This window comes from Alternaria ventricosa (assembly GCF_023758065.1).
Source record: "Alternaria ventricosa strain BMP 2768 chromosome Unknown scaffold_21, whole genome shotgun sequence".
NCBI classification, from domain to species: Eukaryota; Fungi; Ascomycota; class Dothideomycetes; order Pleosporales; family Pleosporaceae; genus Alternaria; species Alternaria ventricosa.
In genome coordinates, this window is record NW_026055701.1 from 411,021 (window position 1) to 428,805 (window position 17,785).

Genomic DNA, 17,785 nt, shown 5'->3' on the forward strand with positions numbered 1-17,785 from the left:
TACTTTCAGGCGTCCACGCCGCGACCCAGACCGCCACCGGCGAGTCACGATGGCTCAACTATCACTTCACGCGCCTTTAGCTGGGAGAAGGGGACATCTTGCGCCCAAACATAATCCGTATCAGCTCATCGCGACTCCCTAGACGCCGCCATCCACCGCCGAGTTACGAAAATGCGCAACCCTAACGGCCTCCGCATCCTACTCCTCCTCCTACCGCCCCTTCTCTTCCTCTTCGGCTTCGCCGCCCTGACCAACATCCTCGAGCGCATATCCAAGAATTACTTCGATGACGGTCTCGGTCGCGACATACGCAGCGGCGCTTCCCAGATAACTTTGTCCCGGCCCGGCTCGAACGACACCACCGTAACGCTCGATGTTGACAATGCGCCCACAATCACCATACTCGCGTTATGCCTGCTAGGATACTTAGTCAGTCTGCTCAGCGCAGCAGGAATATGGCAGCTGAGGAGGACAGAGGGCACAGCGGGACATGAGAGGATGTGGACGTGGATTATCTTCGTTAGCAACATCGTGATGGTTGGTGCTAGTCTGGGTGTCTTTGGATACGTCACCTCTGTTCAGAGTAGCGACAAAAGCTGGCAGAATTACGAAGACGTTGGCCAGGATGACCAAGAGCATACGAGAGAGACGTGGGCATGTCAGATCGACGAATTCTTCCCGGAAGAAGATTGGGCAGGAACGGCCTGTGGCACTGCGAAGGCGATGAGATACATGGTCATAGCCATGGCTGTCGCTGCATTGTCGGTGTTTGTCAGTCTCTGGGTTCTTGTACGGGCGAGAGGAGGGGTCAAGTGGGCGTTTGGAGGGAAGGGGAGATATGCGGCTTTTGCGAGTGTGTATGAGATGCAGCCGCCTGGTCCGCCGTCGCCTTATACTGGACCACAGGGACAGCAGTGGGCACCGCAGCCGGGACAGCAATGGGTGGGTCAGCCGATACAACAGCAGTGGACGCCGCAACCTTACCAACAGTGGGGTCCGCAGCCGGTTCAGCAATGGGGTCCTCAGCCTGTTCCTCAACAGCCTGTTTCTCAAGTGCCCAAGTCAGGTCCGGTTTTCGGATGAGCTCGCGACGAATTCATAAGTTATCATTCAAAGTCTGCCGGACTCTGGAATGCCATTTTCTTCGTCCTCGTTTCCCCGAACAATCAGTACTATTGATCCAGAGAATCTCTGTGTTTGGTGTCTCGGGATCTAGATCAGATGAGGGTTTCATTCGCCAAACATGGCTTCACCTATGACTTTAGAGTTGATTCACTTTCACCAGGAACCACGAAAAGCGCTTTCACCGTTCACGTTCGTTTGCGAAAATGGCGTATGGCCGATTGCTCTAGTCTGGTTTACAGATACTTTTACACTCTCCGGCCAAACGCCCCAGATACCAGTCGCCAGCCGCCATGACGACGAGCTCTTCCCGCAATATGACGCCCTCAGCGCGCAGCTCCAGGTCACTGGACGTCGCTCCTTGTACATCGAAAAGTCGTGAGGGCAGCCAGAAGAGCAACGATCTCAAAAATTTGAACCACCAGTACAACAAGATCGATAGTAGACCTGCTATGCCCTACACGGTAGGCGCCACGTTCACTGCCCACCGTCACGTACCACCCGCGCCTTTCGGTAACGGTTACAGCACTCCATGGCCGCCTTTTAAAACAGGCCAGTTCAGGCTACCGCAGCTCAACTACTGCCTTATCCGACCTCCAATTGAAGGACGTACGCTCGAAGAGTCCTACACGCTTACCGTCACCGACACTATACGTACTGGCTCTATATACAGTGCGCAAGTCGTCTTGGTCAACGGAGATATAGTAGCAAAGATATACGACCCGCTTTACGATGACGAGTTCGACATCTTCGACGAGAAGCGCGATGTTGTCGTACTATCTGATGGAGATTACTCCCGCGAAGCCGCTGCGTACGATGAACTGCGACGAGATTCTGAGGCGCAGCGCGTTGTCCCGGAGTACTATGGTAGCTGGACTATTGACGTAAACACTATGGTGGACGGCCAGATGTATACAAGACACGTTCGGCTCATACTCATGGAACACATACCCGGTACTGTTATGACCGCTATAAAGCCTCAACTTCTCTCTGCAGAAACCCGCTCAGCAATCATGAAGAAAGTCCTAGAAGCCGAGTCCCTCATCTTCGCCGCCGGTGTCCTCCATCGCGATATCGCACCCCGCAACGTCATGCTCGTTTCCCCATCACCAACCTCATCCCTCGACGACCCAGACCTCCGTATCGTCATCATCGACTTCAACGTCTCGAATGTCATCCGGCTCAGCGAACCCCGTCCTGGCGACTCCGACTCCGCATACATACAACAGCAATGGCCGGGCAGGATAATGGGTCCTGTGACGAGGTTCTGGAATGCGATGAGCGATTTTGCTTTCAAGGGGTGGGTGGATTATAAGGCGGAGACGACGAATGAGTGGCTGTGGGAGTGTTTTGGAGGGAGGGAGGGGTATGTGCCGCTTGTTAGAGATGCGGGAGATAAGAAGGCTTGTCCTAGAATTGATTGGGGTGCAGATCTGGAAAATGGGGGCACGCGAACGGATGTATAGCCGTCAAGGATACTGGTGGTGGTAGGACGTGATGATGATCTAATAAGTAGGCTGGTGGGTACAACACACTGCGCCAGATATCTATCGCGATAGAACGATCTATGTACTCTACACGCGTATCAAAGAATGTGAGGAAGGGTAGTAAAGTTGATCTAGGTCATGTCATGTGGAACAAGGTCACTCATGTCTTTCAAGTATGTCTGAATCGATTTGGGGTATCATCGCTAATCACACGCTAACACACATATCACCAGGACGCCTACGTCGCCTCTCGTGAGCTCCCGGGCGGTATCCATACAACACCCTAGAAGCTTTCACAGCGCCATTTACTGACTCTCGAAGTCATCGAACGCCTTCAGTAGCCAACCCAGCAATGCCTTCCGGATGAGTGCCTGCTCCATAAAGCCTCTCCTCTGGTCTTCATGTACCCAGGAGATCTTCGCTTCTTCACCCGCAGTATGCGAGATGTCTCCACTAGTCTTCAGCTGATGGAAGTCGAAGAGAAGTAAGTGTTGCCAGTTGAAGAGTGCTACATGCTTGCACTCCGAGATCTGTGCGTAAAGACACACTTGTTTGCAGTAGGAGATTCCGTTTGTCTTGAGAAGATTTCCTGTTGATGCTTTCTCCTTCCTGAGTGTGATTTCCCTAGGAGAGGCGTTGTTCGAGACCATTGCTAGTTCGAAATCGTTGTAGCGTATAAGTCCTCGCCGCTTGTATTCTAACACAGCGATAGTTTTGTCTGGGTCCGCGGTAGATTTGAAGATCAGGTCATAGCGTACTGCAGATTCTTTCTGTTTCGTTCCTGGATCTTCGAGGCTCTCTAGCTTATGAGGCGCTTTTTTGTCGTCGAGTTCGGCGTGTATAGTCCACTTGCCGGGATACAACACATGAAGTATCTCCATGATTGGGTGAATGATGTATAATGACGAGGCCTGGAAAACATCGCTTTCAGTCTGAAGCGGAAGCTTTGGGAACGTAGTAGCAATAGGGCCATGGCTTGGAGTGTTGTTGGTAAGTTTGGATGATTGGAGGGCTTTGTTCGCTAAGTCTAAGAACTGCTTGCAAGGCACATGATGGAGAATCACAGGGGGTACGGCCTGCTTGGTTGAATCTCCAGAGGGTTGAACGCTCTTGAAGGCCAATGTCTTTGCATCAAGGATTGGGAGTGGTTGATTGAAGCATTCAATGCGGCTTGCAGGACCGGACGCCATAGAGAATGTTCAGTGGACCGTTGTCGAGGACCGATTGCGATTGGGTAACTTGGATGTGATAAGGGCTGACCATATATATGAACAGATGGACGCATGAAGAGACTGGTCAACTCGGTGGAAAATATATCTAGGTAGTACGACCGTTTGTTGCACCCAAGGCTTGAGCACCTGAGGTCCTCTAGGCCCCAGGCGACCCACTAGGTGGCACGATATTGTTATTTTAATGATAGTGAATAAACGCAAGAAGCTTCTACGCTTCAAGATAGAGCTATTTTACAGTGAATACGCTGCCGACTATTTTGATAGTTGCCTACTTGGGTACAAATCGCAGACAAAGCATACCTACCTAGGTCAATCTACCCGGACATGGGGCTATTGTTTGATCAGCCGGCGACTGATTATCTAGGCACTCTATGTCTCTCTCCTTTGACAATAAACCCCCAAGAAGCGATATTGGTGAATACAGCCAGATATCACATGACAGCGCGTCATTGGGCTTAGCGTACTTGCGTTTGCGCTTCAATCCCTTCCAAGGTTGCACTTTCTCCTCTCACTTCTCCACCAACACCACTAACCCCAACATAACCAAATTATGTCAGTCGTCGAAAACGAAGTTGAGCATGTCATCAGGAGCCCTGCAGCCGACAACGGCGGCTGCAGCCCCTTCTCCAATCCTCCCGTTTCACTACCAACACATGACTGTGAGTCTTCGGCGAGCGAATCTAATTCAAACGACACTGCTATGCAACCTCCGCGGAAGTTTCCGTATGTTGTAGGCTTCACTACGACTGCAAGAAGGCAGCAGCCTCCGGAGCCCTTTGGTCTAGGATATAAGACTGAATGCCCGTTGATTCCACCTCCGGAGAACTGGAAGTCTCTATCAAAAGCGGAGTTCTGCTCTTTACGCCACATTTGCGACGATCAATCTCTCGAAGACGTAAAGACGTTGAACATCACGGCGGTCATCCGCACTGGCCAAAACAGAGGAGCACAACTCGTAGTCATCAATGATGACATGGTCGCCAAAATCTACGATCCGTTCTACTACGACGAAACGGACGAATTAGGCGGCAAAGAGGACATCATCTTCAATGCATTTTCCGACTATAGCCGCGAGGCTGCTGCCTTTTGTCAGATACAGACTTCGCCAGCAGCGCGGGAAGTCACACCTGCATTCCACGGAACTTGGACCATAACAGTCGATACCTGGGTCTATGACAATGGTCAGGTCCAGAAGCGCACGCGTCAAGTTCCGCTGATCTTAATGGAACACATACGAGGAGAGACCATGCGCAATATCGAAGCTCTAGCACTACCGGAGCGAATACGGTCTCGCATCCTCAAGAAGGTTATAGATACCGATATTATCATGTTCCACGCAGGCATCGCCAACAGTGATTATTGCCCCCGAAACATCATGATCACCGCCCTTCGAGGCAATCTGGAAGACGATGCACTTGATGGCGTGACCATCACAGCGATCGATTTCAACGTTGCGACCGTCCGTCTTCATCCCAAATGTGCTGGTGCAGACATCGCACGCAAGGTGGAGGAGGAATACAAGGCTTGGGCTCCCAAGCTTCTATCGCCAATGATTCGATGGTACAACAGTATCGAAACATTCGCTTGGGATGAATGGTGCCCTCGTGGAGACGGAGAACCCGAGCTGTGGCTATGCGAGCAGTATCATAACGATGAGCGCTATATTCCCGTCATTTGGGACCCATCCCAACCCGACGTTAGGCCAGAGCGCGTGGAGTTCGAAAGCGGTTCCGAGACAAGCGTGGATTCAGGTCTGGGTTTAGACATGGCAATTGAGGAAGGCGAGAACGGCAACTGGAAGAACGTTGTTGAGTTTGCTGACTAAAGCGCGTCTGCTGTACAGTCGTCATGAGCTTTAGTAGGCGGGAACGGAGTTGTTGTCCGCTCTGGACGTAATTAGATACCCATTGGTCGGCTAGGCTTGGGAAATATGTATACTCTCCATTGGAGATATGTCTCTGGAGTGTACTGAGTACTCAAACAGTGGATCTGCCTTTCTCTTGGAAGTTTTCGCGGCTCTGCATAAATCGATAGTTCACATCAACGTCACCGCAATGACGCCCTCCTCGTCTCCTCCCTGCCAACTTACGCCTACTCGCAGCTCGTCTGGTTGAACTTCATAATCGAGGATGCGTTTGATCCGAAAGCCACAGCGCGATCAATCCATGCATCGATGCTTTCAGCGGCTGGTTGTCGCACCCTGCTCAATATGTACAGCGTGTTCCACTTCTGCGTCTGCACAATCGCCCAATCCACTGCGTAATCTGCACATCAACGTTAGCGGTTATGCACTTCATACCATGCTCATGGTACGACTCACCTTGCACAATGTAGTTGGGTCCTGGGCATTCTGCCATTGATGGCGTGCCAGGGAAGCTGACAACGAAAGCACCACCGGCGCCATAAGCAGAGTCTACGGGCGTAGCTGTGCCGACGATGTCGACAGTTCGTGGGCCGACAGTCGCGGTGTTCGTGACGCGCACCGTACCATTGTCCTGTATTTTCTGTCAACCGCTGCATATGCGATCCAAATTCATAGAAACACGTACGTTGAGTTCGTAATTTGCGCTCACGCAACGCGCGCCGGCTGTAGGACCGAATGGCGTACCAGCGACTTGATACCACGTTCCGAGGTATGCATCTAGGTTGAACTTGGAGTCTGGGACAGGGTAGAAACAGGTTCCATCGTATTGTGCCGCCGCGACATTGGGTGTAGAGCTCGTCTCGTTGTAGGACGCTTGACGCGGGTGGATGAAGCCTGATGCGGCGGAGGTAAGAGCGAGGACAGTACTGGCGACGCGCATCTTGATCAAGCTCACAACGTGTGTTGGGATTAGATATTAGGATGTATGGTGTAGACAAGGCAGGGATGGTAATAATTTTGCAATGAGGACGTGCCTGCTCTACTTGACATAAGAAAACTGTGGCTGGGGCACGTCACTCCCAAGCCACTACACAGTACCACGCTTTCATAAACAGTCCAGGCTCGGATACGTGCGTATGTCGCCGGTAGCTTTCCCGGACCGACAGGAACCATCGTGAACGCGCATCGGTACACACGTGTTGCCAAGCATGCGGACTCGTTTCCTCGGTCGAAATGTGGTAGCGGAAGGGCCCGGCTCTACTTCTCATTACGAGATGTTGCGGCTGTCGGCAACCGCAGCTGTTGTTTAGTAGCGAGGTTGGTGTTTTGAGGACAGGGGTGAGCGACCGAGGCTGGTGATGACGTATGCGCCGACTTGGCATGGAGCCGCATCACCGCCTTCATCGCTTGTGCTCTACATTACCATATTTGCTTGGTTTCGCCTATGGAGGATGCTATGGAGCCTCCGAAGCTAGGTCCTGTCATCAGATCATGTAAAGGCTTTGCGAGCTTCGTGACAGTCCCAGGACTTGTACAAAAAACGGTTTGTTGTTGACCTAACAGCTAGGTATCATTGATGTGCTTAGCCATTGATCGATGACAGAAGTCCCTTAGTAGACTGAGAGGTCACGAAGAGAGACCCGAATCAAGTCAGGCCACTACCTGGCTTACCCAATACCACATCGCACGCTTCAAGCAGGAATTCCAAGAACGCTAGACGCATAGAGTCCCTTGTAACGGCGGTAACCCGTACTCCTTCAATCCCCAAGACGTTCCCGAACCTCAAAAGAACGAGGTTATCGTAATCGCAAAGGGCAACGTATGGACATTCGTAGGCTTTGGGCTCATCTACCCACTTCTGATCGATCGTGTCGCCTTCAACGATGCCACCCAGTGTATCTGGACACAGCCACTTGATAGTCATGAGCAATCTCGGTTGGTGTGTCCCCATGAACTTCTCATAGTAAAGTGTCACCCGACTGTAGCCTACCCACCCATTGCGTTGTGCGAGTTGAGTAGGATATTTCATCACAATGGCGTGATCGAGAGGACATTTGAGCCATATGCGAGCAGCGTCGAAGACATCGTCGTCAGTTTTGAGGGCCCTGAGAGAGTTGTCGTCGGGGTTTGGTGGGGTAGGTAAAGGAGGGTCTTGATGAACGGGCGAGTCGGGATTTGCGTATTCGGCTTCGAGGAAAGTGTTGGCGCTGTTTATGTAGTCTGTAGGCGCGTCGGTCGGCCAGATGGTGCAGATGCTCTGATCTCTCGTGCCTTTGAGGTACGGGTTCTTGAACTTTACCAGCTCTTCGTCCGAGTTGTCCGCGTTGTCGAGTGGTGAGCGGTAATCGTGCGCCATTGCGCTGAGAGGGTTCGTGTTTTGTTAATAAGGCGATACCGTGTGCGCGTCCTGAGTGAGCTTTGGGATATCGTGGATGAGCCAGGCTGCTGATTAAGTGAGAGTGACATGAGGGCGTTGGGTGGAGAAGACGGCGTACTGGCACACGGAAAGCAGTCGAACTTGCCGAAACTCACAGTGAATGCGGCTGCTGCTACTTTACATGAGTGTGGGAGGAACAATGCAGAAGATGCACACCTCACTAGTTTCTGACGTAAAGGATAGCAATCATAAAATGTATAGTAACGGGCTTGCTACAATAGAACGCCGATGCGCACAGCGCTTGACTCAAGATCCGTATGCGCCTATCGTGACACCAAAGCTCAGCAATACCCTAAAAAATGAACAAGAAAGTAAAAATGAGCAGCTATTGCAAGCTCTCAGTAGGAACAATAGAGACCTTGAAAATGGTACCAGCCAGTGATGAATCACCGCCAACCGTCACGTTGCCGGAACCAGATCCGGCGTCGGTGTGACATCCCTCTTTACCCGACTTCTGAAGCATACGAGCAAAGTAGCCATAGCAATCCTCGACCTTCCAGAATACACCAGCGGAGTCCTCGGGTTGGGAAGCTGGGGTGACATCGACTATAACTTTGGTCAGTACATCTGTATGCTGCGAGTTGGATAAGAGTGTTTTACATCTAACAGCATGGTCGGTAATACTGTTACCATCGCTACCCACTACGTTGGCATCTTGTGTGCTGTTCTTGTGGCCGTTGAGTGGATAGTTGACAGTCGCGGTACACAGCGTACCGGTGGGGATGCGGTCTGGATAGGCGCAACCGGGCATCATGGCGGCGCAGGCGTTGTTGAGGATAGTCTCGAGTTTGGGATCAGCTGCAAAGCTGAGCAATTTGTCGGAGCCGGGTTCGTCGCATGTCGTTATTGTGTCGGGCGCGGGTTGCCAACTGTCACTGGCCCCCGTCTTGGGTGATTGCCGTGGAACGAGCGGTGCCGCGAGTGCCGACGCTAGAAACGCGCTGAAGAGCATATGGGTGTACATTCTGGCTGAGAGATCGGAAATCGAACGTAGGGGCGTTGAGAAGATGTAGTACAATTCGTAGGTTGAGTGTCGGTAATGAGAGATTGGCGCTTGTCGGTGAACGAGGGAAAGACAAGTGAAGGGAGTCTACACAGGTCAATGCGCTAAACCAGTGAGTTCTTTGTTGTTGTGAATGGCCGGTTATCGAGGGAAGAATGTGAGCGAGCGGTCCATCTTCTATATTACCTCTCTCTATGTCATACGCTAAGCATTAGAGTTGTAAGTGATCACCGTGGGGTCGGGAGCACGGTGATGCAAGGTGTGGAGTTAGGAAATGAGGTACCCCCTGTGGGTGACGGGCCGTTACAGACATCTATTTGTTTCCTTCTTTTCCGAGCGGTACAGGGGATTTGCCCTGCATGATGTCTGCCTGTGGACAAGAAACAAGGTTATAAAAACAGGTCTAGACTTTATTGAAACAAAATAGGGTCGTTTGCATGGCTTCGGTCCCTTCTAATCAATGTTGGTGAAGCTGGTGAGTTGAAATGGCGGGAGCGTGGGGTCATCTCTCTCGATCAAACGATCGCCAGATCTACCGTCCGTGCCATGAGGCGCGTGGAACCTTCTTCAAAGAACACATCGTTCTTATGAGCTCGCTGCTCAATTGTTCGTTTGGTTGCTAACGTCCTACGCGTGCTTCCGCGATTGCGCTTCCACTCTCTCTGCTCTTGTGCATGGTGACTCCTGGGGGCGCTGTTCTCACAACGTCATTATGCGCGGATTACGGCGAGCAGTCGGGAGGATGCTTGTTCGGTGGTATTGATGAAACAACGAGGTGCCACGCCGCCGTGAAGTTGCTCAAGATAGGGACCGAGAAGCTATGTCATCTGCCAAGGCTCTAGTTCGCCCTTCATTTCCCTGTTGCGCGAATGCCAGGGCTTCCCAACACCAAAGCATCCAGCGCAGTCGAAACTGAATCTTCTCAAAGCCTCTCAGAAGTTGCCCAGCCTCAGACCAGAGGTGCGCGCTGCGACCTCTGCCAGAAATGTAAGATGATGAGTACCTCACTTACCTACTCGTGGACATGTAGGTAGGCACTTGACGAGCAGCACATATACCGAGCGTCCAGCAGTCGCGATGTGCCTGCGCAGTAGCAATAACAGCAAGGCAGAACATCACGGCATCAACAGATGTACTGCGCAGAGTCCTGGCTAGTAATCCGTTGGTCCCACCGAGCGCATTCCCTTTTAATCCCCGAAGGCGTTGAGAACATGAATGCGCAGACATTATTAGCATTAGGGGTGCAAGATTCCGATACACTCTCACGCATTGTCCGTAAGGAGCGTACTGCTTACGCCAGCTGGCAAGAGGATTGCCTGCTAACCCGAAGAAGAAAATCTCAAGCGTACACCGTTCAGCCTTACAAGCTCACATATGCGCGGTAAGCAGCGCCTATCGCATATCAGCCTCGAAGGCCAGGCTAAAGCTAAGCTTCAGCGATGTGCCATTCATCCGTAGCTTTCTTCGACATCCACCCTCATGATCCTTTAGTTGTTTGCCATCAACTTTCAGCATGAACACCAAGGCAGAAGCAAACACATGGGCGGATACACCATTCGCCCTCCTCAACATTCCCGGTCAACCAAACGCACCCGTATGCACGAATGCCGGTGTTCTCAGTGTCGCCATAGAAATGGCCAATGTTCACAACGCCTTGCTCCGCGCTCTAAATTCTATATATCACCAAGCGCCCTTCATTCAACTCCCTGGCGATGTTGCAGATCTCATGCTGTACGTAATCGCATGGGCGGATACCGTGCACCACCATCACTCCCTTGAAGAGACTATGTTCTTTCCAAAGATAGAGCAGATCGCAAGAGAGGCTGGAATAGATGGCTGGGAAGGCATGATGGGAGGAAACGTGGACCAGCATCATGAGTTTGAGCCGAAGATTGCAGGGCTGGTGAAGTGGGCCGATGAAGTTAGGGCTGGAGAGAGAACGTATGACGCAGTGGAACTGAAGAGCTTGATCGACGAATTCGCACCTGTCCTCACCCAGCATCTACACGACGAGATCGATACCTTGATACGACTCGAGGACTGTGACGAGGAGAAGATCAAGCAGGCGGGGAAAGAAGTGGCCGATGAAGGTGCAAGGACTGCTGATCCGGTACGTATTCTAATATTCTCACTGGCAGCTTACCATCAAGCAAAGCACTAATAAACTGCCTCATCAGACTCTTGTCATCCCGCTGGTACTTGGCTGTGTCGACAGAAGCTACCCTGGTAGTGGAAACTTCCCACCTGTACCCTTCTTCATCCCGTACATGAACGCATATTGGTTCGTGAGAAAGCACAAGGGAGCATGGAGGTTCAATCCAAGCGATCACTGGGGCAATCCAAGGCCGCTGGAGTTTCTCCCATGACCATCGTGAGAGGTCTAAATAAAGTCAGGAAACTGACATAGCATGGCGGTCGCCGAAGTTTGTATGTATTCAGAGGGTTTCTGTGTGATGAATGAAGACTATTGGGGCTCATGTAGCTTCTGCAGTGGTAATTTACCTCGACAATCGAGGCGCAGGCACGCCTTTTATACCTTTGGGCTTCCTCTTATCCGATCGCATTGTTTCACTCCACCCGATGTATTCATTGGGGTATTTCGAGGCCGCAACATCTGCCTCAGAAGATTATGGTAGTCGAATACATTCACATCGAAGCCTAGGCGAGGCGCATCTGGGCAGCCTTACCACGAGGAAATAAAGCAACTTTCCCATCGAAAGCGCTCCTTGGCGCCGCATCAGGAGTTCAAGCCCACTGTTCACCTCTTTCCCGAATATCTGCTACCCAACTTAACAGAGCCCCGTCTATATCATTATCAACACTGAAGTCACAGACATGCAGCCAACAGACACGCCTGTCAACAGTGCACCCACAAGCCCCCTTCTCAAGCTTCCAGGAGGTGAGTCGGGATCAGCTCTAAAGAGGCAAGAAAGCTAGACCAGAATGAGCTAACGCACTCATCAGAGCTTCGAAATCGTATCTACGCATTCGCACGAGAACCGAGCGATATCTACCTTATTCATGAGCTCAGCCCTCAAAACGATCATTATTATCCGACTAGCCGACCGTTCTTCTTCGGTCTCCCACAAGTCTGCCGCCAGCTCCGAACAGAGTACTTGCCTATCTACAGGGCGCATACCAAGGTTCATATCCAGTGTGTGGACTCGCTTCTTTATATCAACACTTTCATTCTTGCTGCTGGAATAGACCCCGCTCTGGCTCGCGGAGATCTGACGGTCGATGGACTAGACTCAGCATCTGACACTCGGGGCACATTATCACATGAAAGGGATATCATACATCTCATCAAGCTCTGCAGAAGCGCTCCACAAGTCAACATAGCCTTCGATATAGCGGATTTCTCGCCATTGCAGCCCCGTGTTGCTAGTTCATCCAGAGCCAGCCGTATGCAGCGCATGCTGCGCATCCTCACACAACCGGAAGCTGCACCTGAGCTGCACGCTTTCATACAAATCTCCGCCGAGCATGTGGAGTGTTGCTTGAATGTAGAACAAGGCCCGTCCGTGTTCTTTTGGACACGAAGGGGCCATGCGGAGACGTGGATGCATGCGTGGTCACATGCTTGCGCGACCAGCCCTGCCGGGCAGGACTCATATGAGCGAATGAAACAATGGTCGGAGGAGGTGCGGCTCAATGATCAGATATTTGGCGTTGATGAATACGTGAATGTAGAATTTATCGTTGATGAGGAGTGGAAGGATCGCTTGTCGGATGAGTGGGGTAGTGAACGCCTCGCGCGAAGGTTTGACGAGCTCTGAGTAAAGCGCGGAAGCTACCGTGTCAGGCGGATAGTTCTATCGAACAGGGTGGTAGACTGCTGCTGTTTACAATGCTTTTTTTGGACTATCCAAATTGGTTGTGACAGTACGATTTGAAGAAGAAGACGAATTCGAGAGTTGCTGGGTTGGACTAGATCCGTACATGTAGTTGTCTAGCCGAAGTGTACCTCATGTTATTTAGCAAACCAATCATTATTGAAGGTGCCATCGCTTTGGTACTGTTTCTTTGCGTCACTTGAAAGGTGTTTGTAGGCATTGAACGTATTCATGGGGTTGCAGAAGCTATGGGTGCTCCGCCCGGTACTCGTCTGAGCCATTGTGACCCAGAGGAGTAGAACAAGGAATACTCGGTAGCGTCAATATAGTAGGCCTAAGCTTGAGCTCGATGAACCTGAAAAGGGATACTGGAGGTAGATGAGCATTTGGTCAAATTGAGGTGTTAATAAAGAGCGTCCGCGACCTCGCCAACATTACACTTGTTCTCTTGGTTCATACTTCGTCAGATGTCCTCGATAAGTGAGCAGGAAATCACCCATGACGCCATAATGATCCGAGACCCAATCCAATTCTCCCGCCTCCTTCATCATCTGTCCATGCTCCTCTGCGACTTTGACGCCCATACCAATCCTCTGGAACTTGCAAGGACCCAGCCATCCCCGGAATAAGATTTTGTCCATCCTGCTACAGCCAAACCTGTCTCTCATGGCTTGCGGAGACTGATAGCCCCAGGTATACCCATGGTCGCTGTCTTCTTCTCCGGGCCCATTGCGATTAGTGGGTACATTGTTATCATCGTAGACGATGAAGTTACCGAAGACAGTAGCGTCACTTGGTGCATTGGCATGACCGCCAATAGAGAGGTACATATCCTCAAGCTCATTGTCCGTGTGCAAAGAGCGGTCAAATGGCTCAATGGCATTGAGATCGCCAGCTAGTATTGCGCTTTCGACATCTGGGTGGCTGAGGTACCGCTTTGCGGCTGCCATCTGGACAGGACGGACAGGCGGATCGGCTACCAGAGACTCCAGATGTGTGTTACATAGCCGTAGTAGTTTCACCGGGAGATCTGCACGAAGGCAGTTGTACAGTTTGATATCCACAAACAGGCCATCTCGTCCGAACTTGCTGTACCACGGAACGCGAAACACAGAGTCTATGTGCATTCGCCGATCGACGAGTGTGGTCGTACCATAGCCAGAGCTCAGCCAGTTATGCGAGTCGATATCTGTGAGGTTGAAGCGTTGCTTGACCCAGGCTGAGTCTCGTATCTGCTCCATGTCCGATACTCCCATCTCTTGCAAGAACATGACGATTGCGATTTCTGGTGGGGTGGATGACACCAACTCGTGCAAATGATCTAGTGCCGCGCTCATCCGTTCTTCTGCGAATGGAACGAGAACATCGATATTCCAGGAGATCAAACGAAGCTTCGTGGGATGCAGAAGTGACTCTGATCCGTCTTTTGAGAACGCTTGATCAGATGTTGCTGGTGTCCAATTGCCGTCAGGTGAGACGCGATAGTAAGTCTGGTTTCTTGGCTCGTAAAAGGCATCTTCGCGTTTCTGTATGACAGAGGAGAAACTGGCTGCGGCGGCCTGCATGGCTGGGTTAGGCTTCACTGACGACATGCTTCTGGGAAGTCTGGTAGGTAGTCAAAACGTATGTGAAACAGCATAAAATTTGGATAAGACAGGCCGTGGGCATGTGGACACAAGAGACAGTACATTGCGGAGCATGATGTTCATTGTAGTCGTCCACGGGTGGTTGCCTGGATAATGCTGACGCGGGGTGCGTGAGGCGCTCGGCTGGAGGCCAAACAATGCTAGATACTGTGATTGTATTGCTTACTATATGCAATAGTACAATGGAACAAAGAAGAAGCAAAAATCGTAAGTGTGGTCGATGTAGATGATGCGCAGGAGCAGATGCGTGTTCTTGGAGGTGCGAGCGCCGGCACGTGATGCGGTGAGGGCACCCCTGTCGTCAATGCCGAAGCGCGTCGTGAACTTTCGCGATTCAGAAGGAGCTCCAACCTGGGGAAGCTGCCACGACACCAGCTCTTCGCCTCGCCAGTAAACTCGCCTCTCTATCGTCATTGTCGCGGACCGCTCTCCCGAATTACCAATCTCCAAACCCATCGTTACTCCCTAACCCCGCCATGGGCTCCCGACTGCACAATGCTCCAATCGTGATAGACAACGGCAGTGGAACTATCAGAGCTGGATTCGCAGGCGAGGATGTGCCAAAATGCTTCTTCCCGTCATACGTAGGACGACCGAAGCATGTGCGGACAATGGCAGGCGCATTGGAGGGCGACGTATTCATAGGACCACAAGCACAACAATATAGGGGGCTCTTCAAAATCAACTACCCATTGGAGCACGGCATTGTCACAGACTGGGACGATATGGAGCGGATATGGCAGTATGTCTATACAGAAGGCCTGAGGACCGTCAGCGAAGATGTGAGTTTGGCCGTGGCAGACTGCCATTTGCTGCGATTGAGGGGCATCTAGCTGACTATCCACCCTCGTAGCATCCCGTACTCCTCACAGAGCCTCCGCTAAACCCCCGAGAAAACCGCGACACAGCTGCCCAGATTCTATTCGAGACGTTTAATGTGCCCGCCTTATACACATCGGTCCAAGCCGTCCTTTCGTTATATGCATCCGGCAAGACAACTGGTCTAGTTCTAGATTCGGGAGACGGTGTTTCGCATGCAGTGCCAGTCTTCCAGGGGTTTGCCATTCCCAACAGCATCAGGAGGATAGACGTGGCAGGCCGAGATGTTACAGAGCACTTCCAGCAGCTACTGAGGAAAAGCGGCCGCGTCTTCCACACCAGCGCCGAGAAGGAGACGGTCAAGAACATCAAAGAGGCAACAGGATATGTGGCACTCGATCCTGCCAAGGAGGAGAAGGACTGGTCAGGCTCGTCCAGGTCAGAGGGCAAGAGCGTCGACTACGCACTACCTGATGGCCAGAAGATAAAGGTGAGTGCAAATGACGAGACGCATCGGACACAAGCTGACAGCCTAGATCGGAGCGGAACGCTTCCGAGCACCAGAGATACTCTTCAACCCTGAGATCATTGGTCTGGAGTACCCTGGTGTGCACCAGATTGTCGTCGAGGCGATACACAGAACCGACATGGATCTCCGAAAGGCGCTTTATGGCAACATTGTACTCTCGGGAGGTTCCACACTGACAAAGGGATTCGGAAACAGGCTGCTTCATGAGGTGCAAAGACTGGCGGTGAAGGACATGAGGATCAAGATCTTAGCACCACCAGAGCGCATCTACACCACGTGGACCGGTGGCAGCATTCTTGCGGGCCTCAGCACCTTCAAGAAGGTAAGTTTCTTATTCCCAACGAGGCTGTAGCCAGTGAACTGACACGTGCATGCAGATGTGGGTAGAGAAAGACGAATGGCAGGAAAACCCAGACATCATCCACACCAAATTCGCATAAGCACCGACACGTCGTCGTTGGCAGCAGCACTTACTCCGCACCCGTTTCTCCCGCCTCCGCATCATCTTTCGAGAAGGAGCTGCGTGGTTGCATGGGTAGCGCAGTTGCAGTTAGTCATGGAATGGGGTCCCAAGACCTGGGGTCGCGCCAACCACGAAGGAAGAAAGCTGGGGGCTGCGCGCTTGGTTGGGTCATGGCAGATCTACGTGTCAGCCGGTAGCCGTAGCTTCTAGACGGGAGAGCTACTGTAGTATGCTGCTTTCCCCGCATTCGAGTGCGTTTCTGTTACTTAAGCGCGAGCATGGTTCGAGAGTGTCGGTTAGGTAAGGTGTACGAGGGGAGAGCCCGTGCATGGCAGGCGTTTGTGAGCGCTTTGGAATACCCCTATGATTATGAAGCGTACCGAATACCACAATTAATCCACCTGCGAATGTGCACACGGAGGGCGAAACGGAAAGTTACAGTCAGAGGGTTTGGGCGAATGGGTGTGCCAAGCATCGTGAGGTCTTGTCTAGTCGCGTCAGCTATGGTGTGACTGCGGTCAAATCACCGATGCTTCACTCCACGTAATGTGCAACGCATATTACACACAATGGCGACATGACATGCGCAAATAGCATCACCCCAGCTGCAGCGATCGCGAGCACTGCAGGTACCTGATCACAGGGCCAGCCACAACAGGGGGCCACGTACCTGTTCGTCACCGCAGACCGCACAGAGCCGCCCACGCCTAGACTTCACGATGCTCGACGTCATGCACGACGGTGCGTCCGGAGGCTCGGACGGCCAACTGAACGTGCGCGGTCAGCTGGCAGAGCGAAAAATTGAGCGGCCGAATATGTGATTGCTTCTTTGGAAGACGCCACTGGCGTTGAAGCTCACTGTGCCTTGCAGAAGGAGGGATATCGATGCATGCAATGGGTATCAAAACAGCAACACCAGCATCGAACAGGCAGCGTCAGAATCTGCAGCGTCTCCATCTCGGTTCTCCTCTGATCCAGGCACCCGATGACAAGCGCAGAGCGTATGCGGCGTATGCATGACGCGAGCCAGACATGAGACGCAGCATCGCGAAAAAATCTCTTCCCGCCTCCACACTCTCCGGCGGGAAGCATGCGCTGGCCGTCGCGGAAGCTGGCACAGTGCATGGCGTCTTCTGCGTCAAATTTTCAGTCAGACACTCACAGGCGGCGCTTCGGCCATGTGCGCTGCGGTTGCTGCGGAGCCAAGCTCCGGGCTTTCGATAGCGTCATGGGCTCGATCGCTTCGCTCCTTGTTCTCCGCTGCACCTGACCATTTCCCCTGGCAATCTCTTACCCCCGAGAAACTCGCTCCAGCCAATCACCGCGTTTTGAGGGGGTAATGGTAAA

The 17,785-nt window shown here is 52.0% G+C and overlaps 8 protein-coding genes across 8 annotated transcripts; 4 read left to right on the forward strand and 4 right to left on the reverse strand.

Annotated features, from left to right (window-relative positions):
• Positions 1–1,415: 1,415 nt before the first annotated feature.
• Positions 1,416–2,588, forward strand: J4E93_009449 (uncharacterized protein; the record flags this gene model as incomplete). Its single annotated transcript, XM_049347341.1, has 1 exon — positions 1,416–2,588. The coding sequence occupies one exon, from the start codon at positions 1,416–1,418 to the stop codon at positions 2,586–2,588; it is 1,173 nt and encodes a 390-aa protein (XP_049195609.1).
• A 326-nt stretch (positions 2,589–2,914) lies between these two features.
• J4E93_009450 (uncharacterized protein) lies at positions 2,915–3,799 on the reverse strand (the record flags this gene model as incomplete). Its single annotated transcript, XM_049347342.1, has 1 exon — positions 2,915–3,799. One exon carries the CDS (start codon positions 3,797–3,799, stop codon positions 2,915–2,917), a length of 885 nt encoding a protein of 294 aa, XP_049195610.1.
• Positions 3,800–4,391: 592 nt separating this feature from the next.
• J4E93_009451 (uncharacterized protein) lies at positions 4,392–5,666 on the forward strand (the record flags this gene model as incomplete). The annotated part of the gene is made up of 1 exon (XM_049347343.1): positions 4,392–5,666. The coding sequence occupies one exon, from the start codon at positions 4,392–4,394 to the stop codon at positions 5,664–5,666; it is 1,275 nt and encodes a 424-aa protein (XP_049195611.1).
• A 266-nt stretch (positions 5,667–5,932) lies between these two features.
• J4E93_009452 (uncharacterized protein) lies at positions 5,933–8,061 on the reverse strand (the record flags this gene model as incomplete). Its single annotated transcript, XM_049347344.1, has 4 exons — positions 5,933–6,105; positions 6,162–6,336; positions 6,391–6,655; positions 7,394–8,061. The coding sequence occupies 4 exons, from the start codon at positions 8,059–8,061 to the stop codon at positions 5,933–5,935; spliced, it is 1,281 nt and encodes a 426-aa protein (XP_049195612.1).
• A 406-nt stretch (positions 8,062–8,467) lies between these two features.
• Positions 8,468–9,106, reverse strand: J4E93_009453 (uncharacterized protein; the record flags this gene model as incomplete). The annotated part of the gene is made up of 2 exons (XM_049347345.1): positions 8,468–8,688; positions 8,743–9,106. 2 exons carry the CDS (start codon positions 9,104–9,106, stop codon positions 8,468–8,470), a joined length of 585 nt encoding a protein of 194 aa, XP_049195613.1.
• A 1,552-nt stretch (positions 9,107–10,658) lies between these two features.
• On the forward strand, positions 10,659–11,306 carry J4E93_009454 (uncharacterized protein; the record flags this gene model as incomplete). The annotated part of the gene is made up of 1 exon (XM_049347346.1): positions 10,659–11,306. The coding sequence occupies one exon, from the start codon at positions 10,659–10,661 to the stop codon at positions 11,304–11,306; it is 648 nt and encodes a 215-aa protein (XP_049195614.1).
• Positions 11,307–13,415: 2,109 nt separating this feature from the next.
• J4E93_009455 (uncharacterized protein) lies at positions 13,416–14,573 on the reverse strand (the record flags this gene model as incomplete). Its single annotated transcript, XM_049347347.1, has 1 exon — positions 13,416–14,573. The coding sequence occupies one exon, from the start codon at positions 14,571–14,573 to the stop codon at positions 13,416–13,418; it is 1,158 nt and encodes a 385-aa protein (XP_049195615.1).
• A 530-nt stretch (positions 14,574–15,103) lies between these two features.
• RO4 (Actin-like protein) lies at positions 15,104–16,415 on the forward strand (the record flags this gene model as incomplete). Its single annotated transcript, XM_049347348.1, has 4 exons — positions 15,104–15,409; positions 15,481–15,936; positions 15,983–16,297; positions 16,353–16,415. The coding sequence occupies 4 exons, from the start codon at positions 15,104–15,106 to the stop codon at positions 16,413–16,415; spliced, it is 1,140 nt and encodes a 379-aa protein (XP_049195616.1).
• Between the last annotated feature and the right edge of the window lie 1,370 nt (positions 16,416–17,785).